At 38.8% G+C, this 27,968-nt stretch overlaps 1 protein-coding gene across 3 annotated transcripts in view; it reads right to left on the reverse strand.

Annotated features, from left to right (window-relative positions):
* Nucleotides 1-27,968, reverse strand: part of RPS6KA5 (ribosomal protein S6 kinase A5) — a 107,268-nt gene that overhangs the window by 74,809 nt on the left and 4,491 nt on the right. For 2 of the 3 annotated variants that reach the window (XM_081117755.1, XM_081117756.1), the window contains exon 2: nucleotides 2,961-3,032. The exons of the other annotated variant lie outside the window; for it this stretch is intronic. In XM_081117755.1, coding sequence (XP_080973881.1) covers nucleotides 2,961-3,032 — 72 coding nt within the window. The remainder of the gene's footprint in view (nucleotides 1-2,960; nucleotides 3,033-27,968) is intronic. 3 annotated transcript variants of the gene reach the window in all.

The raw sequence follows: 27,968 nt of genomic DNA on the forward strand, positions 1-27,968 counted from the left end.
GTTCTCTGGGTTTATAGATTAAAATTACCTATGTCTTTAATGTTTGGCAGAACTCATTCTGAAAACTGTATCAAGTGTTTTCATAGTAGGAAAACTTTTGATTACTGACCAATTTCTTTAAGAGTTAAAGGACTATTCAGATTTTTTATTCTTTTTTTCAATCAGTGTGGTAAACCACACATTCAAGATTCATGTGCATGATAAAGCTTGAGGAACAGTACCTCAGAATACTCACTCCTATCATATCCAAAATCATATGCTACTTTTGTCCAATATTTCAGTTTGCTTTTTTAAACCCCACAATTTTGACATTATGGCCATGGTTTTACACAGACAATATTGTTTAGATTTTCTTTGCTCACCAATCATTTTTGCATCTCAGAAACTCTCCCAAGATCATTTTTCTTCTCCCTAGATCTTAGAAATTTCTTTAGTGAGGACCTACTGGTAAAAAACACACTCAGCTTTTACATGTCTGAAAATGTCTATTTTGCTCATTTCTGGAAAATAGTTTTGTTGGGTATATAATTCTAAATTGACAGTTACTTTGTCTGGGCATTTTGGAGATACTCTTTCACTCTCCTATGGCCTTCATGGTCATTGTTGAAAAGGTCATTTGTTAACCTAATTGTTCCTTCATAAATAAGTCTTCTCTCTGGCTGTGTTTAGGGTATTTGTCTGTCTCTGGTGTTCATCAGTTTCTCTATGATGTATCTATACAAGAATTTCTTTAGCCCTGGCTGGGTAGCTCAGTTGGTTGGAGCATCATCCCATACACCAAAAGGTTGAGGGTTCGATTCCTAGTCAGTGCATATACCTAGATTGTGGGTTCGATCCCCAGTTGGGCTTGTATGGGAGGCAGCTAATGGATGTTTCCCTCTCATATCAATCTCTCTCTCTGTGTGTGTGTCTCTCTCTCTCTCTCTTGCTCTCTAAAATCAATAAAAACATATCCTCAGGTGAGGATTTAAAAAAAGAATTTCTTTATATTTGGGATTTTCTCTGTTTCCTAAATCTGCAAATTCACATGTTCAATCAATCCTAACAAATTTTCAGCTATTGTCTCTTTGGATAGTGCCTCTGGACTCTTTTAGATCTTTCTGAGATTCAGATTAGACAAACCAGAATCTTCTCTGTCTGTCCTCTATATCTTAATCTCTTTTGTAGACACCATCTATTTCTCTATTCTATATTCTGCATACTTTCCTCAAATCCATCTCCCAATTTGCTCTTTCTCTCTTTAACTATATCTCAGTTGCTAGTAAAACACCTACTAAGTTTATAATTTGAATTATTTTTTCACTTCTGGAAGTGCTATTGGTTCTTTTTCAAATCCGTCTGGTCATTTTTAAGCATGCCTTGTTCCTTAATATTACTGTCAAATCTCTCTTTAATTTTAAAACCATATAAACATGCCTAGCATATTTCACATCTAATAATTCCAATAGTCCCTGTGTGTCTAATTCTGCTATTTATTGTTTCCACTTCTTTCACTCATGGTGCCTTTCTTCTTCATAGTAAGATCATGTTTGTAAAATTTTCTCTGGTACTTCTTTTCCTTTTTTTTTTCTTTAAATATATCTTTATTGATTTCAGAGAAAGGAAAGGAGAGGGAGAGAGAGAGATGGAAACATCAATGATGAGAGACTCATTGACTGGCTGCCTCCCGCACACCCCCGACTGGGGACTGAGCCCGCAACCTGGGCATGTGCCCTGACTGGGAATCGAACCCTGATCGCCTGGATCCTAGGTCGAAGCTCATCTGCTGAGCCATGCCCAGTCGGGTTCTTTGGTACTTCTTGAAGCTAAATTTTAGTGGGGAAGAAAAATGGTCTGTCCTCTGGGGTTCTCTCTCCCCTTCCAGGGAAGGATACAATAGGCCTACTGAGGATGCAAAAAGAGAGGTAAAGTCCTGCTTTCACTTCCACCTGAAAGAAGGAAAATGAAGTAGCAAGTTCCCACAGCAGCAGTAACTGCAGAGCAGCACAGTCCAGGGGGAGGGCTGAAGAGACACGGTGTAGTCCTGACAAGCTACATGGGGGAAGAGGGGCAGTGCAAAATGAAAAATTGGGATGGCTTATTCATGAATTATTTAGAATTTCAGAACAGTAAATGCAGAGCATTAAACCAAACGTGGGGCTCTTTTAAATGTGGGGATCTTGGACACCCATGAGGCTCTGACTCTTAAGCAGCAAGAACAGTTGGTAGCAAAAATTCAAAAGACACAGAAAAGTATAAAGCAGAAAATCAATATCATCTAAAATCCCACCACCCAGGGACAACCACTGTTATAAATCTGGTATATATACTAGAGATTTTTAATCTACATACATACACATGTGTAAATATCGATTTACATAATTTTTTTATATTATGGAAATGGTATATTGTACATTCTCTTTGGTAGCCTTTTTGTGTGTGTGTGTAACTTATTACATTATGACAGATTTCAAAAAAGTTAATAAATACAGATCGTTTCAGTCCTATGCTATGGATTATAGAACATACAGATCCACGTTCTATTTAATCAAACTCGTATTGTTAGGCTTCTGAAGGGTCTTTAGCTTTTCATTATTCAAAATGATCACTGAGTATCAATAAAGTTGAGTAAGGATTGAATGAGTCAATCAGTATAAAGCACTTAATGGAGTACTTGGCAAGTAACAAGTTCTCTACAAATGTTAGTGATTTCTTTAATATTGTCTCCTATGTAAACACTGAATTAATTTACATTCCCAAAAGCATGGTAAAAGAGATTGATTTTTCTAAATCCTTGCTAATTCTTTCAAATTCTGCCTTTTGTATTTCTTCTATGAATCACTTGTTCATGTTCTTTGACAGTTCTGTTGGATTCTTTATGCTTTTTAAATTTTAGCTGATTTCTATACTGGGAACATCAATCCTTTGTCATAAGAATAACAAGTACTTTTTTTCCCAAAAAGAATTAACTCAAGACTTACCTCCAGTTCCTAGGACCTTCAGAAGCTCAAAATTTTCAATCCCCACCTTCTCTGCATGTCCTGTTAAATTTGCTAAAAAACAAAGAGAAAAAAAGAAATATTAAGGGGATCAACAACAGGAGGGGGCCCCACTGGAGCTTCTGAGATACCAGCAATGTTTTATTTCTTGCCTTAAGTGGTTAAGCCAATGTTCACCTTATAATTAACTTTTAAAGTATACAGCTATGTTTTCTGTGATTTTATGTATGCTATACATTATAATAAATCTTTTTATTGTAAATCCTCATCTGAGGATATTTTTTCCCACTGATTTTTAGAGAGAGTGGGAGAGAGGGAGGGAGGGAGGGAGGTAGGGAGAGAGAAAAACATCAATACGTTGTATCACTTATTTATGGGTTCACTGGTTAATCCTTGCATGTGCCCTGACCAGAGACTGAGTCCACAACCTTGGCGCATCGGGACGACGCTCTGCCAGGGCTTATTATTTATTTTTTAATTTACCTTTTCTGTTGTTTGTTTCCATGTTCTTACGTTCCTGATTTTTAAAAATATCATCTGAATGCTTTTTAGAATTTCATTTCAGTTTTCACAGTGGCATTTTAGCTCTACTTTTTTGCATTATTAGTGTAGTTGCCGCTCTAAGGATTACAACATATGTTTCTAACTATTCACAGTCCTCTTATAGTTAATACGGTATCATTTTACTTAAAATATAGAAGCCTCACAATCACTCTTTAAGGAACAGTTGTTATATATTATACGGGATGAGAATATTTCCTATATGTTACACACTGCACAAGACAATGTCACAAGTTCTGCTTATGTGACACAATATATTAAAAAAAAATAAGATGAAAGATGGAGACTTTTGCATTTTTGCAGATAGTTAGCATTTTCTGGTGATCTCTCTCTTCCAAGAATACCATCTGGTATCACTTTTCCTCAACCCTGAACAACTTCATTTGATATTTCTTGTAGTGCAGAAACCTCTGTGTTTACTTTGATCTGAAAAAAAAATTTTTTATCCTTCATTTTTAAAAATTTTATTGAGATGTAATTCACATACCATTTAATTCACCCTTTTAAGGTATATAATCCAGTGATTGTTTTTTTTAGTATATTCCCAAGGTTGTGCCATCATCATCACTATCTAATTCTGGAATCATCCCCATCTTGAAGGATATTTTCTTTTAATATAGAATTCTGAATTGACAGGCTTTTTTCTTTTCTTCCAGCACTTTAAACATGTTCTTCCATTCACTTCTGGTGTCCATAGTTTCTGAGGTGAAATCACTCATTAAATGGATCCTTGTTTCTCTGTTTGAAAAGTGTCATTTCTCTTTCTATTTTCAACATTTGCTCTTTATCTTTGGCTTTCAACAGTTTTGCTGTGATGTAACTTGATATGAACTACTTTGGGTTCATTCAGTCTGATATTTACTGGATATCTTTATATCTGTACATTTCTGGTTTTCATCAAATATGGGGAACGTTTGCCTTAATTTTTCAAAAGTTGTTTTCTATCCTATTCTGTCTCTCTTCTCCTTCTGAAGTTCCAACTACATATACGTTGGACTGTCTGATATTACCTAAGAGGTCCCTGGGACTCTCTATTTATTTTTTCCCAGTGTGTTTTCTCTATTCTTCACATTAATTTCTATTGCTCTATCTTCAAGTTCAGTTACTTTTCCTTTAACATTTCTATTCAACTGTTAAATCCATGCAGTGAATTTTTTATTTCAAATATTGTATTTTCATTTCTAAAACTTCCATTTGATTCTTTTTCATTGTTTCTATTTATCTGGTAAGATATCTTTTTTTCACTCACTGAGAGCATATTGTTTTACTTCACTGAAGGTCTTGTAATAGCTGCTTTAAAATTCTTGTCTCTTATTGCCAATGTCTCATTTGTTCCAGGGTAGGGCTCAGTTTATGTTCTTTCCTCTTGATATATGTTCCATTTTCATAATTCTTCCTATGTAGGGTAATTTTAGGTTGTACCCATAACATTATACATGTTTATTTGTGAAGACTCTAGATTATTATTTTTTCTCCAATGAGAGCTGGGTTTTCTGTTTGTTTCAGCAGGCAGATATCTTGGTTTGGCTCCTGTTTCTTAGGAGGCAGCTCTAGCCCAATTCAGATTTTTTGTCTTTAGCTGGGCTGTTCTAAGCCTGCTGTCTTCACGCTTAACTCAGAGGTTACTCACAGATGTGTATACATAATATTTGAGGACTCTCTTTTCTCTAGCTCGTCACCTTCTGGGATTCCTCCACTACCCTCAGTGATCAAGGCTGGCTGATTTCAGTTTTCTAGTTTCCCTGGCCAGAGAGACTATTGTTTTTCCACCCGAGTTCCCAGAGTATGGACTGTACTTAGCCTGAAGCTAAAATCAGTGAAAAGGCAAAGTTATTTCCTATAGCTCCCTTTCTCCAGCTGTGTACTACCCATTAGAGCCTACCTGCCTCTGTTTACTCTCAAGTGCCTTTAATAGTTCGTTTTTGTATTAAATCCAGGTTTTACAGTTGTTTTTTTGCAAAGAAGTTCTCTGGTAGGGGGTCTTATTCTGGCATTATAAGAAGCAAAAGTCTTCCTACAATCAACAATAGTAGTTTCTGCTTTAACTTCAACTACTGCAATAGCAACTTAACTTCAAAGAGTAAAATAAAATTAAAAAGGTGTGTGATATAGGTCCATCTCAGGGATCTTGAACTTGATATCCATATGATTATTTCTTTTACATTACATCTGTTACACAAAGTAAGTGTTCACACATATAGAAATAAATCAATAGGTAGCGCTATTATATTTAGGCATGAGAATATTAATTATAAAGTTTTTTCATTGTATTAAAGACAAAACACATAAAATAAATGTTTAATATGATACTATATAAAATCCCAAGCAATAGCAAACACATAGTCAAGCATGTGAGTGTAGGTGTCCAAATGGTTCTCGTTTCTATGCTATTATTTGCCATTGTAATTAGAAGGCTTTGAGCATGAAAGTCTAAAAATAAACCACATTTCTCTTCATTAAACTGTTAACCTAAGATCAAGAGCTTAGACTTCCCAGCAACAATACTAATGTTTATTAGAACAAGACTTAAAATATTTACATAATTTCACACTACAGGTGAAATAAACATCAGCCAATTACAGAAATCTTCTGCATGTCTGAGTCATTCCATGCTTTAGGAAAGTCCAAAATAGTATTCTGATCATATGGTGTGGAGTTACCTGCATGCCTGGATCCTGTACTATATTGAGAGAGAGAACCGTCCGCTGTCTTTCTTCACATGAAAGTGAATGGTATTTTATTGTGGTTGTAGGAGCTCCTTTTCTTCTGCCAGGTATGCCTCTGCCCATCCCTTGCCTAGTTCTCCCCAAAGGTAAGAGAGGTTACTAATCTAAGTATTCAAGAGTCCAAAATTCTGACTGGGCACAGCTAGTAGTAGGTAGAGTCCACACAAGGTCTGTTCTTTTGCCTCAGATTTCTGGCCTAGCCTGACCCCCTGGGGCTGAATGGCCATTCTCTTGTGTTTCTCCACTATATAATACAGTAGTTAGTTAACTAAATAGATTCAGAGGTTCGTTGGGCACTTGGTGTTCACTCACTAGTTTGCTCTCCCCTCTAACCTTCTAACTCACACACCTCAACAGGTGGTCCCAAGACTCTACTCAGATGGGGTTGGGAGGGAAGTAGGAGTTCTCACTTAGGTCTTAAGCCTAAATCGCATGCACCAATGCCACTTAAATTTAAGAAGAGTTCTACACTGGTGTGCTGGAAGTTGGCACAGCTTTCATTAATGTGGTACTTTGAGTCTCACTGGCAACTGTTTCATGCAGACAGTTCTATCATGACTCCTGGGGGATAAGAATAGATTGGCTGGGCAGAGTTTGGGCATTTCTGGATTTCTGTCCATAACAGCTTGATGGCACCAAAACCACACCCTTAGCACCTATATCCCAACTAAAAAGATTTACTCTTTCCCATAAAAACAATGCCTAATGAAAACTCTTCACAAATGTGTAAAATAACAGAATATCAACAAACTTAAAAAACTTAGACTATACTAGTTAGTTGGGTGCATAACAGTATGACCATATTCGTTGTTTATATGTGACATCTATTTTGATGTCCACACCATATGAGTTGTTAAATATTAGTAAACTTGGACTAAAACAAATATTTTTAAACTTTTCAAGGTCTACTTTAGGTTTATCTCTTATTGTTAATCTGCTTAGACAGTCTCCTTTCATGAAAAGAATTTACAGCTTTTTTACATTAATGCATTACTAAGTTTACTCATTTAGAAAAGATAGGTGTGAACAGTTTTAATGCTTTCACAAAGCAATTTTAAACAATCTTTTTCTTATTAAAATATTAGGAACTATCCCATTGAAAATCCTTCACTTCTTGATTCGTGTTATTCTATAATGCATACTTTCTGGTTAGGAAATCACTTTTAAGACTGAACTTAAGCCCTTTACAAGAAGTCAATGGATTTTTGTTAAAAAGACTGTCAAAACTCAAACAAATTTCAATATTTAAATGATTCCCTTTAGAAAAGTCTGAATTATTAACAGTAGGAAAGAAAAAATCTTGTATTATCAATGAATATAAAATACTTGGTTCCTTACAACTATAACTAGATTCCTTCAACTCCTTATATAATATTAATAGGGTTATTTGCAATGTGGGAAAATATGACTGGTGTAATTTTTTAAATAATAAATTTAGCCTAACAGGATAACTGTCTTTTCTCCCAAATTTAAATAGCTTTGTTGTTTGTATTATTATTATTAATATTAATATAAAATAATCTAGGTTCATGTTTTTTAAAAAAATAGACAATATAAATAGGCATAAAGTAGACCTAGGAAATCTCCCATATTCCCACCACTCAAAGATAGTTATTATTAATCCTTAGCACATTCTTCTGGAATCTTAACCATAAACCTATGATTGATAAATGGCTTCTCATTCAGCCTTCTAGTCAATTCTATTAACAAATGTAATCCATAATACATATTATCTATGATCAATTTTGTATGTTGTGAGATACATTTAACTTGGAACTTCCCACTTTTACGGAGGAAAACAATGGGTAAAACCATGATTAGATCCAATGAGTCACTTGTCTTAAAGCTAAGAAAAGGATTAATTTGAAAGCACTTTTACAATGAAAGTAGAAATAAAGAAAATAATGTTTTGAAACCATTTCAAGTAAGTTTTTTTTTGTATATGACTAAGGCATTCACATACCAGATTTTATTCAATAAATTAATCACTTATTAAACTTGCAATAAGCTATAAGAAATGTAATTTAATAGAAAAGATTATGGCTTTTGTGGACATTAAGGGGAATATCATTTACATGCAAAGCTAGTTAGAAACACTCTTTGAGAATAGAGGCCCTTATTCATTCATTTCACACATACAAGGAGTGCCTACACTAAGGCCTGAGCAGGTGTTAGGTCTCTAACTAAGAAGTACAGGATTTGAAATGGTGAAGGTGACACAACAGCTAGGGAACTCTGAGCCAGAAGAATAGCTAGAGCAAAGGCATAAGGAGGAGTAAGTCTCTCCTAGTAGAGACAATGGGAGGGCTGCTCTAATAGTACTGGTTTATGTGGGGAGAACGGCACAAACGTAACAAACAAGTACATAAGCCTTGCTGGTTCAGAGCCTGGAGTGTCAGATTAACTAGTTTTAATAGAATCCCTAAGCAATGCTGGCTTCTGACAAGGTGAAAGTAAGGTTTTAGAAAAAAATACTCTGGCCTGGCCAGTGTGGCTCAGCAGTTGAGCATCAACCTATGAACCAGGAGGTCACGGTTTGATTCCCGGTCAGGGCACATGCCCAGGTTGCAGGCTCGATCCCCAGCAGGGGGTGTGCAGGAGGCAGCCAGTCAATGACTCTCTCATCGTTGATGTTTCTATCTCTCCCCCTCCCTTTCCCTTCTTCTCTCTGAAATCAATAAAAACATATTTTAAAAAGTTACTCTGGCAGTAAGGTGCCATGTGGACAAAGCAAGGAAAGACTATGCTAAAAGATGGTGAGGTTATTGCAATAAACTAGATGTGTGCTACGAGGGTCTGGTCTGAACAGAAACGACTGACAGAATTTCGTTGAAAGGGGAAGTTGGACAGGCAGGCTGAAAGGGGAAGTTGTGGGGTTTCAACACTGATTTTGAGGTAATGCAGGACATCCTAAAAGGGCTGCCATGCAGGCCGTTCTAGACAGAAACTAAAGTTCTGCAGAGAAGAGACAATGCTGATGGGGCTCAGGACATTCTACCCCCAAAACAGAGAGCACTTGGCATGCTGAGTGTTTCAAGCTGAAGGAATCTGAGAAACAGTGTGTGCAGGAAGGACTCTCTGACCTTCCCCTGGAGCAAGTCATAAACCCTTCCTGTGCCAAATGCCCTCCCTTGACGCAGAGGAAAAGAGCATCCTTATCTCTGAAGACAAGGGACACAGAGGGGTGTCTGAACAAATAGGCCTTCCTAAATGTCACCCACCTTACCACACTTTCCTCAGACCCACTGTCCTATCACACCCCTTTTCCACAGCTTTCCACTCTTCAGCAATGCTAATATGAAAATACTCAGATTTAACGGTTTCTTCGGGTCATTTCCTTATGAAGGCTCCAGTGTCACATAAAACTTATATAAGTAAAATGTATAATTTCCTCTTGTTAATGTATTTTGTTATAGGGGTCCCAATTGAGAACTTAGAAAGGTACTGAAGGTCATCTGGGCAGAAAGCCCCCAGTGCCCAGCAACAAGCAAAACTGTCCTGGGGCCTGGCCCCCAGGGTGGCCTTTCCTCTCCTAGCATACTGCTGGTCATGGAGTTTAGACCCCTTTACCTTACATACCACTTGTCATGTGGTTGGGACCCTCCACTGATCTTTCCTCCCTTGCTATGCTGCTAGTCATGCGGGTTAGACCCCTTAGAGGGGGAAAAAACAAGGGGGCTGAAGAATAGACCTTAAGCATTAAGCCCCCAGGACAATGAGGTTCTCACTGCATCTAATACATCTAGGCCTCAGTTGTGTTTCAGCTCCAGGCCCAGAAAAGCATCAAAACCAGACAAGTGAGTCATGGCTTACATCAGGACCAGCTACAATGACTAATGACCCCCTCCCCTGGCACTGACCAATCAGTAGAGACCACCATCCTTAAAGAACATACCTGGAAGGCTGATGAATATTCTATTGGGATGCTCCCCTGAGACCTCTAGATAAATACCCTCAGGATGAGGACTCTTCCAGGCTCTCTCTATGGAGCACAAGGGAGCCTTTTCCCAGCCCCTTCTCCCAGGAGCATTTTCCTTGTCTCTCCCTCCTAAGCTCCAAGGGTACTTGTTCCCTGAGCCCACATAGCTCAGTTGGCTCACTTCTTCCACCTCTGTGATTTTCTAAGTAAACTTTTGCTTGTATTTGAGTCTTGGCTCTGAATTCTTTCTTAGCCAGAACTCAAGTACCGAGGTTGCTGACCAAGGTCTGGTCTGACTGCACATAAATGTTATTTATATTTCGACTGTAAGTTGAGAAAGTGTCACTTGAGTTTATACATCAGTCTTTTGTGATGATAACTATAGCTACATGTATGAAATCAGACCACGAAAAGAAAACCAACGACTTAATGATCCAGCATTAAATCCTATTTGCCACCATTGGGAACATGTCATTAACAGCAATATGTATCTATACAAGACACTGCAGTAGTATACTGTTATCCTGTCAATGGTTTTCTGACTTATTTTCATTTCAGAAGGAAAGGAGAACAATTATAAAAGTAACATTGTGAGATTCAGTTGTGAATGCAATATGAAGAAGAGAAACCTACAGCTGTTACAGCTGAAACTGAAATAATTAAGCTGTAATTTATTATAGATCTAGAGTCTACAGAACACACCATCAACTTCTAAAATTTAAACACTGTCTACACAAAACCTTGTCCAATTTTCAGGTACTTTTTCCCCCTCTTTGAGACAGTAGCTATCAATTAAAAAAGAGAAAGAAAACAAAGCCTAACAAGTTAATCAAAAAGTTCCTGGTTTGGGAAAGAAATGAGTTTTAATCTTGGCCCAAATTCCCTATTCCTCAATAATCAGTTTCACCTTCCCCTTTCTAGCACCTTCAATATTTAAGAAATCAACATTAACCTCTAATTTCCAAATACTAATGTGAAAAAGATCACGTATCTCTTTTTAAAACTTTTCTTTTATTATGACCTAGAACGGAGAAAGTCTCAGGGGTGGGGCGATTGTAGCCCCACCAACCTAATACTAGCTACCCTCACTTGGGGCATTCCTTTCCAGTCTTTTCTTGTGCATGTATCCTAGTTATTAGCTGGGGCTTGTCAGTCCTTTATAATCTAGGCTAATGGACTCCAAACCCACAGAGCCAAAGCCTCCCACACCCCCAAGGTTCCTATTAAAGTCCTAAGAGAAGGGACCTTGAAGTAGGGTCATTCTTAATCTCTCTCCATCTTCCACCCTTGGGGGATGGGGGCCATTACCTCATCTAGCTCCTGGCCTTGAATCATTTCTCTGACTTTTCTCCTTTTCTCTCCCCTTAGGAACAAAACCAACAAATCTTTCCCCTTATTTCCGGTCAAGCCGCTTCCTCCCTTTCTGACCTCTCAGCTACTGCTACCATCCATACACACATCCCTAAGTGAACTTGTTAAGGCAATGCCCCCAGGGCAGTTCCCACCATACTAGGAATTGTGGTGCCCACTACTCGGGTAATACGTTTTTCTTCTCCTTACCAATATATTTTGTAGGTTTCATGTAATCATCATATTCTACATATAACTACACAGTCTACTTATTGAACAAGCATTCTGAATGCTGACACGTATCTGATACTGTGTAAAGCACTGACGAAACTGAAGCAGACACACTCTGTGATGCCAAGCAGCGCAGGGTGCAGAGGCACTCAGGCATGAGGGGCAGAGAGACCAGGGGAGCACAAGAGAGCATCTTACCACATCTGAAGGTTTGGGGAAGTTAGGTGCTGATGAACAGCAGGGCAGAAAAAAGCCTGTACATCAGAAGGAAATATACAGAAAAGCACCAAGAACAGGACAGATCACAGCATACCCAGGAATCTGCGATTAGTGCAGGCAGGCGAAGGAAGGGACAAGAGGGCACAGCGAGACACAGGCAGGTTATTTATTTATTGATGCATTATTCTGAAATGTTACAAGTTCTCCTGTCCTTGCTAAAATAGTATGCAATTTAATAGTATATCACTAATATGCAGCTGTGTGGGTACGTACAGATTTGGTGAACATAAACTTTATGAATTAAGCCCGGCTGGCGTGGCTCAGCGGTTGAGCGTCAACCTAGGATCCAGGAGATCGCGGTTCGATTCCTGGTCAGGGCACATGCCCGGGTTGCAGGTTTGATCCCCAGTGGGGGCTGTGCAGGAGGCAGCTGATCAATGACAACTCTCTCATCATTGATGTTTCTATCTCTCTCTCTCCCTTCCTCTCTCTGAAATTAATAAAGATATATTTTTTAAGAAAACTTTATGAATTAAAAATAAGTATATGTAATGTCTGTGGGATTTCCAAATGACAATAGCCAAAGGACAGTAAAGAATTTTCCTGTAGTCGGATTATTGGAAAATTCACAATTATCATAAAACACAGCTTTAAAAGAACAGTCAATTAGAATACTTCATTTCTAGGCCATACCATATGACAGAATTAATATACATCAAAAATGTGAAGAAAAAGATAACTTGGGGACAATATAGCACAAAAGATTGCACAGAAGGTTTTATGTCTTAGTTTCAAAAGCAAGTTCCCTCAGTGTTAGTTCATAAATTATTATCTGACAGTTTAAAGACAATCATGCTTCAAATCTAAATCTCGAAGACAAAGAACAGAACCACGCTATTTACACTCACACAGCTTTCCTTATGCTTATGTTAACGGATACTTTCCTCTACAATAGAAGTCACTCATGCGTCAGCATTTTGGCAAGCCAAAAATTAGATAACATAAATGCTAAAAACTTAAACCATTACAGCAAGGCAAAATTATTTTAGTATTTGTTGATACATTTTAAATTATACCTTCCATGCAAGCACTAAAATAGTTTCTAATAGTCCAAAGTAACATTCCCAAGGATCAGGTTTCAAATTGATGTAAGAAAATACAGCCCTATTTTGTTCCTAAGTCATAACCTCGCTTTCCACTGCAATTCTACTGTCACCTGTACACTTAACTCTATTGTGAGAAAGTATTTATCAACAGCCTTTCCTTTTTTCTGTTTTTCAGACTACATGCTGCTAATAGTGCCAATTTGGTTTTATTAGCATTTAAACGTAGCAGCTTTGAATCAAATATCAGTTTGCAATAATTTGTGCTTACAATGATAAACTTTCATAGGGCTGCTGCCAACTCATTTTTCAAGAATAATGCTACTTTTTAAAAATGTTCATTTTAACTCACAGTGAACTATCTAATTTCATTCTGTGAACACTGGGGACCAAAGAAATTAAATTCATCCTTCCTTGTCCTATCCCTTCCTCTCCTGTTTCAGTTTTAACTATGTTTTCTCCACCACAACCATGCTCTACACTAAGTCTGAGAATTAGAAGAAAAAGGTCAAGGGGTGCCCTGGAGGGAGTTACAGGTCCTAGAGCTCTACAGCAGAATGCCACTCCCCTATTGTCCCCTCCTTTGCTTATTTCAGACATGAATTGTGTAACCCATTCTCCTGAAACCATGTTACACAGTTAACACTTCCAGTTTTATGGCAAGGGTATCAGTACAGTTATGTTGCCATATGAAAAGTTACAGATCTTTTGTGCTTCTAAACACAATTATAGTGTTCCCTGTCCATTTACATTTTTTTGTTTTATTTTACAATGATTTCAAAATCCAAAGTTGTAAAAATAACAGACATCTCCCATATTCATAATCAATTTGTAACATTTCGCCACATTTGTTTTCTTATTACACACTCATACACACCCACACATATAGCACATTTTTTCTGATCTACTTTGGAGCAGTTTGCACACATCATCATGCATCTTTCTTTACCCCTTACTATTGCAGTGTATATCTCCTAAAAGTTCTCTTAAGTAACCTCAGTATATTCTCAAACTCCAAAAATTTAACACTAATAAAATATTTTAATCTATGGTCCCGATTGTGATTTGTCAATTGTCCGATGTTCTTTGTGATGGTTAATTTTATGTGTCAACTTGGCTGGATCACAGGGTGCCCAGATATTTGGTGAAACATTATTCTGGGCGTTTCCATGAGGGTGTTTTTGGACAAGATTAATATTTAAATTGGTGGACTTTGAGTCCAGCATCAAGTGGAAGTGGTGTACATGAGCCTGGGGCAGACCAGGCTCTGAAGGCACAAAAGCCATGGTCCCCACTCCTGCTGTATTGCCTTCATACTCCCAGCCTGCACCTGTAGCCTCATGGGGGTTCCCTAAGATCAATGGACAAAAGAGGCAAGACTCAGGCCTGGTTTAACGGTTCTGCACAATAGGAAAGCACCACCCAAAAGCAGACGGTTACCACACTACAGCTCTTTTCTGGGCTATCCCTGAAGAACAGTGATGAAGGAATCATGTGACCAGTTTCAGAAATGAAGGCTGTAGTCGTCATGAATATTTTCCTTATCTTGTTATGAATAACTTTGTGTGTGTATGTGTATCTGAGAGGTGTCTGTTTTCTTCCTTCCCTTTCCCCTTATTATGTAGGATATGATCATAGTATTAAGTTACAGGATGGCAAGGAGAAGGGGAAACATCACTCAAGGACTTCAAATCGTATTGGCAAAGGGATGAGCACATACATGGGACAACTTTAGATGGGTGAACTGTCAACAACTCCTGTGGACAGGCAGGTAAGGGCAAATCACTTAGGACTTTAAAGGAGAAGCTACTAAGGCCTAGTGAGTTCATCTTGACAGGTGGGAAGGTAGTATAATCAAGGAGGAAGAGACTGTGTTTTGGCTTCAGATAAACTCAGTTTAGAACTCACACTCTATGATTTACTAAAGCTGTGCTGAGCAATTATGTTTACCATGCTATGCCCCTTACTTGTAATGGATGGATGACAACCAGGTAGTTAGATAGTTGTGCCCACACACGCACACAACTGTACTTATCTGAGCCTGGGTTCCTCCCAAAAACAAAACATTGAAAGGGATTTGTACATTGAGAGGAGGAGTAATGGACCAAGGAAGGTAAAATTGGAAGGGAGCATGGCCAGTAAAAGGGCACCTTACTGAGATGCTCACTGCTGTGGGCAACTGGAGCTCAATCCTGCCAAGATTCTCTAAGGCATGATTAGATAGCTCCTAGAATTACCTGTGCAAAGACAAGGAGAAGCATGTCTTCCTTCACTCCTGGCCCCCAGGCTGAGCATTAACTTCTGGGCACCTGGGCTCAACTCGCCTCTGTGCCCTCCTACCTGTGCTTCCTGCTGAGTGGGCCTCAGAGAAGCCCTAGAGCAGGAAGGAAATGATGCGCACTGAACATACTTGGGACAAGACACTGTCAGGCAGTAGGTCAAAGCATGAATGGAAGTTAGAAGATCATGTAAGGTGGTACTTAAGAGCGAACTGATGGAGCACAGCTCAAGCTCCCTTCTGCCTCCAACACTGAATGTGTGTGTGTCAAATCGTCATCTTGTACACCTTAAACTTACGACGTTAACCCAATTATGTCTCAATAAAACAGAGAAGAAATATATTGGTCATTGAGTCTTCAAGGAGAAGCTGGTGTAGCTACTACATAATGGTGACAGGGAGGAACTTATTTAAACTCAAGGGAATGAAAACCAGTTGGCCTGAAGTCTGTCATTCTCTTGTTTCCAAGCCTTCTGAAGGTAAAAGAGGTCAGTCAACTTCAGAGTCCTTATAACCACCATTGTCCCCATTCCACTCAAGTCCCAGAGCTATTACATAACGCAACTCTTTACCTTCCATTCAGTGCTAGTCCCAGACCCCTGCAAGTGAAAGGGAGTCAGCATTTGTTCTGTGACACATGCTACGGTTATCACCACCATTACCACCAGCAGTGATATCCTTGTTGCAGTTTCACCAATTGGTGGTCAACTCCAATATCCCATCCAAAGTATACTTTCAAGAGCCACTTTTGGTACTACCCACCTTAGCTGGGACTCCTGTGCAAGCAATTTATTTGGAAGGTAACCCCAGTGAGGAGTGAGGAAAACTCAGGAGACTGAAACAGGGAAGAAGGAAAAGCCAGTACAAGGACACATTATCAGCTCCGTTGAATCTGGACCTTCTGAGGAATGTATAGAGTGTCTCTCAGGGTTTTCTAGTCTACTCTAGGATCAAGACAGAGAAGCATTTGCTATTGACTCCCATCCTCCATTAGTTGAGAGTTGTCTCAGTGGGGCATTAACACCCTATACTCTGGGGTGTGCACTTGTACTTGTTGAGTCAGCTCCCATAAGGTTCTAAGCCTTGGACTAAGAGTCAAAGTTCTGGGGCAGAAAGTGAAAAATGTGCAGCATGCATGCTTGAAATGAGATGCCATCAACCAGAAGTGAGTTAATGCCCACATAGAACTATCAGTGCCACAGCTGGACTCTGAGTGATGCAGATGGGAAGTAAGCTTGTGTCCCAGAGGTGTCAGATATAATACCAATCACATAGGTGTGTTGTAAAAATTACATGAGACATGCAAAATGCTTGGCAGAGTACCTACCACATAAAGCTCAATAAACAACAGCTATTGCCATTAGGTGAGACTCTGAACTGAGACGGTGCTGTGCAATGGTGAACAAGGAGCAGATGAAGGAGATGCTTCAGAGTTATACTTGACACACTGGGGGAGCACACTGGTGGGTGGGGAGAATGCGAGGCAGGGGAAGGGTCTGGCAGGGTGGAGAATGACAATGACACTGCATAAAATACAGAAAGCTGGAGGGAAAAGCATTATTCATCTTGAGAGGGTAAGATACCTGTGGGCTATCCAAATGTTTTATGTTCAGTAGCAGTTGGAAGTAACCGATAAAAACTCAAGAAAGAGATCTAAGTGAAAACAAACTTGGATGGTAGTTCAAGCCATGACAATATTTGATCCCTGATACAAGAAATGAAGGCGGACAGTGAATTACCAACATTTAAGAGACAAGCAGAGGGCTCACGGCCAGTGGAAGAAGGGTTTGGGGCTGTGAGTGATAGAGAACACAAGGGAAGAGCAGTGTCACTGGGTAAGGGAGGGCAGGAACGACACTTCAGAACCAACTTCTCTAAAGAGGTTAAGATTACATAGAGGCATTCCCCCCTGCTTAGGAAACCAGGGAGACAGTAGCCATTTCAGAGACAGTTTCAGCTGAGGTGGGAGCCTGATGTCACAGCACATCAAAGAACAAATGGGAGATAAAGAAGTAGAAACAGCTGGTATAACCTGCTCCTTCAAAAACTGGTGAAAAGGGAATAACAGCAAAAACTAGAGGGCCATGGATTTCTTTCAATGATACTCAACTGCATCTGAGGGAAGAGGAGTTTAAGGGCCAGGGAAAGGAAGAGGAAGATAAAGCTGTCTGAGGAAGAGACGATTCCAAAGAGATGCAAGAGCACAAGCTGACACAGTCGTCTTTATTTAATACGTTTGGATTTGTTTTTAATATACCAACTAGGAAATATGTTTTTAGCATCTAATTTATTGGGACCAAGCCAATAAAGCTGTAAAATAACTTTTCTTATAAAACTTTGCCTTTTTGTCCTGGCCCGGTGGCTCAGTTGGCTGGAGCATCGCCCCATGCACCAAAAGGTGGCAGGTTCAATTCCTGGTCAGGGCACGTACCCAGGTTGTACGTTCGATCCCTGGTCGAAGCGCATCCAGGAGGCAACCGATCAATGTTTCTCTCTAACATCGATGTTTCTCTCTCCCACCCCCCAAAATCAATAAAAACATATCCTTGAGTGAGGATTAAAAAAACAAAACCAAAAAAACACTTGTCTTTTCTTACTCAACATTACAAAAACATAAGCTTCTTGGGCTAATTCAGTTTCAGTCAAAAGGTGACAATTGTATGCAGTGAGAAAAAAACCCTTCCTCTGCTATTTTAGCTTTGTTTCTTTTTGTCAGGGGAAAATACGTTTATAAAACAATTTACTAGATAAGCTCCAATTTAGGGGTTATCCAGCATAGTTTGGACAGCACATGTGTAACTCTGAGATCTAAAATCTTTAACTGTCTGCAGGCTTCAATTAGCTCAATTCTAGAAAATAAGCTTGAAAATAAGCTAAATAGCTAGCACATTAAGTTCCTTTTAACTGCCAGGTGGCAAGCTATTCTGAAGTTGTTTAGATTTGCGGTTGGGCCTCAAACCATGTCTCTGGACAGCATTCTGCTGGAGGCAGAACAAAGTTAAATTTAATATCTGTGCACTTTAAAACAGCGCGGCCCACTTTTCTCTTATTGCCAGAGTCCACTTTTCTCTTATTGCCAGGGTCACCTACCCTCAAGATTCATTGTACTTTTTTGGTGTGTAAAATAGCGGTGTTTATTTATCCAACTGATTTTGGGAATACATGATTGAGCCAATAAGAAAACTAAGTCAGTAAGAAAACAAATGCTTATAAAGCAGTAACAAACAGCTTCCCCCCCCCCAGTGTGTGTACCAAATAAATTTAACTGAGAACTGAATTAAATATAAAACACTTCAAAAAGAAGAAAAAGAACATGATGCTTACTAAGAACTCTGGCATGTTCTAGAGAACATGTTCAGGAACTCACCTCTATGGAAAGCATAGAGCATTTCAATGGCTGTGCCTGAAAACCTCTCTGTAAGCTGTTCTACAACACTTTATATAAAGTTTCACCTGGTAGCACGTAAATTTGTGTCAACTTGTGTGGTTTTCTATAGCTAGGAATTTTAAAAGGCCAGAATAACAATTTTTTTAAACAATGAATGTTATTTTTCCTCTTGAATAAAGAATTGCCTTTTCTTCACAATTCACAGAGAAGAAAAAATAAATCCATGAGCTCAAAACTCCCATATCTTCCTGCCACCAAATCTACAAATGCACCTGTATCCTCTCCCTCCTGTTATAATAGAAGCAGTGGGCCTTCTCTTATCAGAGGCCAATCCCCCACCCCCCCACCCCGCACACCATCCCCATGGCAGCCTTCTCAGGGACCTTGATGTCACCAGCTAGCCTGTCTTGTCTGTGCAGTTTGAATCTCTCTCTCTGTCATGGATCCAGACTAGTGGTATTTAAGCATGTTCTAGCATCGCTCATCTTAAAACAACAACAGATAACACGCACACCCCCAAACCCCACATTCGCCTCTGGCTAAGTCTCTCTCCCTTTAATCCTCACCAGATCCAAGGCTCTCAAAAGTTGTCCTCGCATGCATCCACCCTTCAACCCATTCCACCCTGGCTCCTCCCGCCAAATCTCCACCAAGATCGCTCTTGACAAGGACACTAGCTGATGAGCCGGATCTGCCAACACCCCTTGAAGCACCTTCTCTCCTTGGCTTCCATACCACCCCAGTGTTCCTCGGTTTTCTCCTGGTTTTCCTTCTGGCTGTTTCTCTCTGTACCCTCTTAGCACTTCCTTTTCTATCCATGCTCTAAGCTTTGGAGTTTTTCAGGCCTCAGTTCTGAGCCCTTTTCCTCTCTCTCCCGTCTACAATCTCTCCTAAGGTGATCTCTTCTACACCTGCTCACTAAATGTCATCTAAGTGCGATGATGCTAAGATTTTTACCTGCAGCCTAGACTCTTTTCCAAGCTCCAGATCCATATCCCACTGATGACATAAAACACAGTGGTTTAGATGAGCCTTTGGGCCAGGCTGCATGGGTATCAAAACTAGTTCTTCTACTTACTTCCTGGGTAACCCTGAGCAAGTCAGTGACCTAAGACTGTTTCCTCAGCTGAAAATCGGAATAATAATAATATTCACTTCATAAGCTTTTTATGTGGATTAAATGAGTTGATGAAAGCACCTACTATGAAGCATGTAGTAAGCTTTCATTAACCATGATTACTATTACCATATATGTCCATTAAAATATGTCAAAGACATCTCAAACTTTGTATAAAACTGGATCTTTTTTCTGCCGACCCCATATGCATCACCCCTGGTTTGCCATCTGTGAATTCTAAGGCAAAATTCTAAGATGAACCCAATGACACTTTGCATGACCTCCTGCCCTTGAGTGAGTGAATATAAGATACCACTCTTGTGATAAAGGGATTTTGCAGATGTAATTAGACATAATTAATGTCCCAAATCCGTGGATAATTATGAGAAATATTATCTAGGCTGATCTGACCTAATCGCATAAGGCGATTAGGGGATCTAGAAGTCAGAGAGTCAAAGCATGGAAAGGATTTGACACACATTTGCTGGTCTGAACATCAAGATGCCAAATGAGAAGAAATGCAGATGGTCTCTCTTGGAGCTGACAGAGGACCCCAGCTGACAACCAGCAAGGAAACAGGGACCTCAGGCTGATGACTGCATGAACTAAAATGTGCCAATTACAAGAATGAGCTTGGAAGTGGATTTTTACCTAGAGCCTCTAGATGTGAACTCAGTCTGGCTGCTACCTTAATTTCAGCCATGAGAATTAACCTACTGGGCTGTGAGCTAATAAATGGGTGCTATTATAAGCTACTAAATTTGTAATAATTTGTTATGCAGCAATAGGAAATTAATACACCATTTGAACAAATAACACCATCAAACATTTATTCTAGCTAGAAAATCCCGTATCAATACAACACCAAATTCTGTTGATTCTATCTTCTAAATACATCTCAAATATATTTACAATTCTTAATTTCTAATTGTTACCTAATCCAAACCTGTATATCCCATCTGAACTTCTGCAACAGCCTCCCAACTGGCCTCCATTAATACAATCTTTCCTCCTTTCTTCTCACAGCAATGGAAGTCATTTTTTACAATGCAAAACACATCTCTAAAAACTCCTTCAATGGCTTGAACTTCAACTCAGGGCAATGCCTGAGCACCTTATCATAATCTACAAAACCCTGCATGAAATAGACTGGCTACCTTTCCAGTCCCATTGCCTGCGATTCTCAGGTTTGGATGTGATACTCAAGCCACAGAGACCTTTTTTCAGTAACCCCACTGTGCCAAGCATGTCCCCTTTAGGACCATCTGTCACTTCCTTTGGCAGAAATGCTTCCCCCCACACACACACTCAGCACCCCATAATAACAAGGACATTACTTGAACAATACTGCTTCACAGAAGCCTTCCCTCACCCTCACACAACGTACTTCTTCATAGTTTATCACAATTGCCATCATATAGTTACCTGCATGATCACGTATGTAAGTTCTTTCTGTTAGATAGAGTTCAATGAGGGTAGCAGCCATGTCTAATTTGGTGCCTGCTGAAAGCCAGAATTTCGTACTGTGCTGAACTCAACAAATCTTTAGTGGATGGAAAAAACTGTGGCTGTTTTGCCCAACTTATACATGGCAAAATTAGGTCAAAGTCATGAGTTTGATATGTGCCTGACCCCGTTAGATATATCCTAATCTAGCCCTAATTATGGTGTTTCCTAACAAATAAATGCCGTTTATACCCAAAGGAAAAGCAGGGGCAAGTCCATGGGAAAGGACTATTGTGAATCTACCTCTAAGATTCGGTGTTCATGCCTCTTAATGCAGCATCATATTTAGAAATGAAGTGAAACATTATCCTTATTACATATTTAAATAGCTTGTCCTCTAAGAAAAACATATATAACTGCCCTCCAGATTACTGATGTGGTTAGAGGACCGAGTGCTTCAGTGACTAAATGTTCCAGCTAACGATGGAGTATTCCACTAACGTGGAAATTGCCTGGTACGGGACAGCCAGTGGGCATTCTCCACCTTTTTGCCACTAGAACTCTTCTTTAGAAGTATTCTTCTATTTTACTGATGTCTCATTATGTATTTTTTTAAAAACCAAAAGTGCTATTTATTAATTAATTAGAGACCTCACTTTTTTCCATTTTTGGAAAATGTAAAAATACACAAACACTATATGATGGAGTTTCTTTAAGAAGCAAAAACACTGGAGAGAAAATCAAGTATCTCCCCATATTTTCCATATTATTTATGGTATATGTATGCAAGTGTTTATATGTGAATTTATTTAATTATATTTAAATAAATGGTCCAGAAAAGATTTAAGGCAAATTACTTGGATTAACTAAAGTATAACAAAAGAAGAAAAATACTAAAAATAAAGTATAAGGACATAAAATGATACTAGGAAGAGGCTCAAGATGCATGTCAGACCACAACTTTATGTGGTGTAGGCCTGAGATTTGAAGCTACCAACTTGATAAAAGGGTTCCTGCTCAGTAACCCACTTCAGAGGATTCCTATGAAAAACAGAACAGCTGGTCAAAAGCAGCTCAACTAGGCTTGGTACCAAGATCAGAAAGGAATGCCTTCTTGGATTCCTTAGAGAGGATACCATTGTACTTCTACTAAGCACAACACTTGTCACCATTTTCTACTAAAATAGCGGTTTGAATAACTGACTGCTTCACATTGCTATCATACTCAGTTACCGGGGCCTGGGTAAAATTCTCTCTTGGCTCATCCAATCTTAAGCAAGATGTATTAGTTGCCCATTGCTGCTGCAAAAACTTAACATAAACTTCATGGTTTAAATTTGTTTTCTTATGGTCTGGTGATCAGAAGCGTGAAACTGGGTCGTATGGAGCTAAAATCAAGGGGACCGCAGAGCTATGTTCCTTTTGGACACCCTAGGGGGATACCTGTTCCTCAGCTTCTAGAGGCTGCCCCTGTTTTCTTGGCTCACAGCCCCTCCAGCAATGACAACACTCCAATCTCTGTTTTCATCACAGCGCTCTCTCTTCCTCTCTTTCCATCTTCACATCACCTTCTCTGACTCTGACCCTCCTGGCTCCCTCTTATAAACGCCCCATGTTTACATTGGGTCCACTTGGATATTCTAGGATACTCTTCCCATCTTAAAATCCTTAACTTAATTACACCTGCAAAGTCTCCCAGCTATGTAAGTAAACATTCACAGGTTTCAAAGTTTTGGCCTAGACATTGGTGCGGGGGAAGGGAGGAGTACCTTTATTCAGCCTACCACACAAGACTTCATCATTTACCTGTTTGCAGCTACCAAAATTGTAAGAATGGTGTCAGAAAATAGCACAATAGGGCCAAATATACATAATAAGAGTAAAGCCACACACCCGCGCAGGTGTGCTCAGAGGTTAGAGCACAACGAACGGTTCAATTCCCAGTCAAGGGCATGTACCTAGGTTGCAAGTTCACTCCCCACCCCAGTCCAGGCATGTGAGGAAGGCAACCAGTTGATGTGTCTCTCTCACATGGATGTTTCTGTTTCTCTCTCTCTCCCTCCTTCCTCCTCTCTCCCTTCCATGCTCTCTGAAAAGCAAATGGAAAAAATATCCTTATCAAAACAGCTTTTTAATCAAGAGTTAATCATAAATTCTTTTAAGTATAGGTTCACCTTCTACATTCCAAATAATTTAACATACTACAAAAATATTATTTATACAGTTTTTTTGCCAGGAACACACTGATTATATAAAAAGAAGCACACTTACACAAAAGCTCGTGTGAAATAAAATAGCTCCAATACCAGGTACTGTACTAATCAGGAACTTCACCTCCTTACCCTCCCTGCAGGCACAGGGGAGGGTGTTTCCTGACTTTTTTAGGTGAGATAGCCACCTCTCTTACAACTTCAGAAATATATAAAGTCCAAAGAACTTACATGGTTTTCAGATGAACAGCTATATCTGAACCCAGAGGGGTGTCACTAGAGACAAATATAATGAGGGCCAGATTCTATTTGAGACCCTTCACAGTCCCTGGCAAACAAGAGAATGGAGGTGTGCTCATACCTCTGAGGTGCCCAGGGCAGCGATTTTCCACCAGGGTGCTGCAAGAATTTTTAAAACATGCAACCCCTGACTATTTACTTAGGGGCACTGACCTCTTTCCCCTTAGACTGTCTAATTTAAAAATGACAGCAGCCAATAGAACAATAGCAGTCTGGTATAAATGAATCAAAATTATACTTTTTTTCAGATCGGCAAAAAATACAGTGGCACCTCGGTTTTCTAATGTACTCCGTTCCGGAAGCCCGTTAGAGCTCTGAAATGTTCCATTCAAAAACCGAGGGATCCACAGCCCACAGCTGGGCCTTGGGATGTTGCCCTCAGCGGAAGCCGGGTGGCATGTTCGACTCCCGAGGCGGGTTCGAAAACCGAAGCATTTCCATCCAGGTTTACAGCGTTCATAAACTGAATGTTCAACCACGGAGATGTTCAAAAACTGAGGTACCACTGTACATTTTTTAGTGTGCTGCAGAATTTTATAATTGGTTTATGTGTGCCATGAGATGAAAAAGGTTGAAAACTGCTGGCATAGAGAGAGCTATAAATCATTATGGGAGCTCAAAGGAGATAACTGAAAAGCTCTCCCTCCCCACTGCAGTTTGGGATCGACATCTCTCAACAGTGTATTTAATTGTGAGGCTTAGTAAAACATGATATTACATTAGTTATTCCCTAGAGAAGTTTTCACCAAGCACCAGCTTTTTTTCAACCCTGCCCACCAAACCACTCACGTCTCCAGGAAGCTGAGGTTTCAGATTCCTCCTTGCTTTGGAGTACAGGTTAACGTAGAGTAGAGGGTCTGATACAACAGGAGACGCCACCTGATAAGGTTTTCCCTTTATGGACTATAAATACAAAGTGTGCTTGACTCCCCCTTGATTTAAGGGCTGAGCTACCACCTCCTTTGCCCAAATAGATAATTTGCTTAATGTCTAAAATTTGTGGTAGAAAGTTAAGGGATTTTCCTTTAAGGTCTAGGCTCTAGGGAATTAAGTTAGGATACTATCAATAATCTATTTATATTTTTAACCTTCTTAATGTACCCTATAAAACTAAAGATAGAGCACAAGTTCTGCCTACTCTTCTCACGCAAGGAAAGTGTGAATAGATGGAAAAGTACTATAAAAATATTCACAGACACAAATATATATATTTATGCTTGTATAATAAAAAGGAGAGTTGTGTTGTTCTCACGGGTAACTAAGATTGTCACTAAAATCTTCCAAAGTCTCTTACTGTAGGTAAATCATTATGTTCCTAAAGAGCTCATTGTAAATTAAATTGTTATAAATGGAATCATATTCAAAAAGCACCAGGAACTGTTATTTTAAATGGGATTCAATCATGAATCCTTTAGTAAAACAGAATTATTATTTAAAGGAAATCCCCACTCCTCCTGACTTTTGTCTATACTAAGATTTCCACAGTAATTCCATAGAAAACCAGCTTAATTCTGGTAAGTACTTTGGATATAACTAAGTCCAACACCTTTTCTTTATGAGTTAGAAAATTTGGGCTCAGAAAGGTGAAATGACCTATTCCAGGTCACACAGCAAGTAGAGGGGCAGAGCCAAAAATACAGTCCATCCCTGACCTCTGTTAGTCTTTAGTTAGAAGACCCTAAGTATGGGTGCCAGCAACCAAATAGGTAAGATCTTTCATTGGTAGCAAAAATCAATCCAGCATATTTTGGGGAAACCAGAGAGACATCATAAAAAAAAAAACACCAAAAAACTATAAGCAAATATCTCTTATGAATATAGACACAAAAATCCTTAACAAAATACTAGCAAACTGAACCCAGCATAGTGTATAAAAAGAATTATGTACCATGACCAAGTGGGACTCATCCCAGTAATGCAAAGTTGGCTTAACACTCAAAAATCAATTAATACACCGTATCAACGAAACAAAAAGCAAAAACCACACAATATCTCCATAAACGCAGAAAAAGCATCTGACAAAATCCAATGCCTTTTCATGATAGAAACACCCAAACAAATTAGGAAAAGAAGGGAACTTCCTCAACCTGACAAAGAACATCTACGAAAAACCAATAGCTAACCTCCTGTTTAATGGTGAAAGACTAAAGCTTTCCCTCTAAGATCAGGAACAAGACAAGGATGTTTTCTCTCACCATCCTATTGAACATTGTACTGAAGGTTCTAGCTAAAGCAGTTAAGCAAGAAATTTAAGTAAAAGGCATGCAGATTGAAAAGGAAGAAGGAAAACTATCTCTATTTTCAGATGACATCATCTTGTAAACAGAAAATCCTAAAACATCCACTAAAAAACTAATAGAACTGATAAACCAGTTCAGCAAGGTTGCGGGATACGGTCAATATACAAAAATAAATTGCATCTCTACATATTTGCAATGAATGATCCAAAAAATAAATTTAAAAAATAATTCCTTTTACAATAGCATTAAAAAATACTTAGAAATAAATTTGACAAAAGACATGCAAACTTATACTCTGAAAACTACAAAATGTTGTTGAAAGAAATGAAAGATCTAAATAAAGAGAAAAACATTCCATGTTCATGGATCAGAAGACTTAACATACTAAGTTGACAACATTTTCAAAATTGATCTATAGATTCAATGTAATCCTTACCAGAATCCCAGCTGGCTTCTTTACAAAAATTGACAAGCTGATCCTAAAATTTACACGGAAATTCAAAGGACCCAGAACAGCCAAAACAATCTTGAAACAGAAGAACCAGGTTGGAGGACTCACACTTCCCAATTTCAAAACTTACTAAATAGTTACAGTAGTCAAGACAGTGTAGAACTGTCAGAGGACAGAGATAAAGATCAGTGGAATCTAACTGAAGGTGCCGAAATAAACCCACATATCCCAGGTCAATTGATTTTCACAAGGGTGCCATGACAATACAATGGGGAAAGAATAACAGTCTTTCAACAAATGGCTCAAAACCTAAATGTACAGCTAAAACCATAAGACTCTTAGAATAAAACAGAGGCATAAATCTTTATGATCTTGGATTAGTAATGATTTCTTAGATACACCACCAAAAGCACAAGAAACAAATAAAAAATAATTTGGACTTCGTCAAAAGTAAAGTCTTTTGTACTTCTAAGGATACCATCAAAAAACCAAAAAGGCAACCCCCTTTATGAGAAAATATTTAAAAAACATTCAGGGTGGGGCAAAAATAGGTTTACAGTTGTTTCTGGTATGGCAAGTAATACAATAATTAATAAATAATAACACAAGAATAAACTGTGTTTCACAGCTGTAAACCTACTTTTGGCCCCACCCTGTATATCTGATAAAGGACTTGTATGTCGAATACTTAAAGAGCTCTCACATCTCAATAATTAAAAGACAAATTAACCAATTAAAAAATAGGCAAAGGATCTTAATAGACATTTTCCCCAAATGTCTATACAAATGCCCATAAGTACATGAAAAGATGCTCAACATCATTAGTCCTTATGGAAACACAAATCAAAGCCGTCATGAGATACCACTTCATAATCACTGGGATGGCTATAAGCAAAAAGGCAGAAAATAACAAGTGTTGATGAGGATGTGGAGAAATTGAAGCCATTGTGCATTGCTTGTGGGACTGTGAACTGGTTCAGCTACCTTGGATTAAAAGATAAACACAGACTTACCGTGTAATGCAGTAATTTTACTCTTAGAATGTACCCAAGAGAAATGAAAACACAGGTCTACAAAAAAACTTGTACGCAAATGTATAGAGCAAGCCAACGGTGAAAAAAGCAAGCCAAAGATGAAAAGAACCCAAATTACAACCAACTGATAAATGGATAAACAAAATATGGTATAGTCATACAATGGAATACTTACTATTTGTCAATTTAAAAAAGGAAGCGCTGATACATGCTACAACATGGATGAATCTTGAAAACACTGTTCAGTGAGAGAAGTCAGTTGTAAGAGACCACATACTGTAAAATTCCATTACATTATATTGTCCCTAGGCAAATATATAAAGTAGAATTAGCGGTTGCCTAGGGCTAGGGATCAGTGGTGGGAATGCAGAGTGACTAATATAAATGGGTTAGACTTTTTTTTTTTAAGTGATGGAA

The sequence above is a fragment of the Miniopterus schreibersii genome (genome assembly GCF_964146895.1).
Source record: "Miniopterus schreibersii genome assembly, chromosome: 1".
In the NCBI taxonomy this organism is placed as follows: Eukaryota; Metazoa; Chordata; class Mammalia; order Chiroptera; family Miniopteridae; genus Miniopterus; species Miniopterus schreibersii.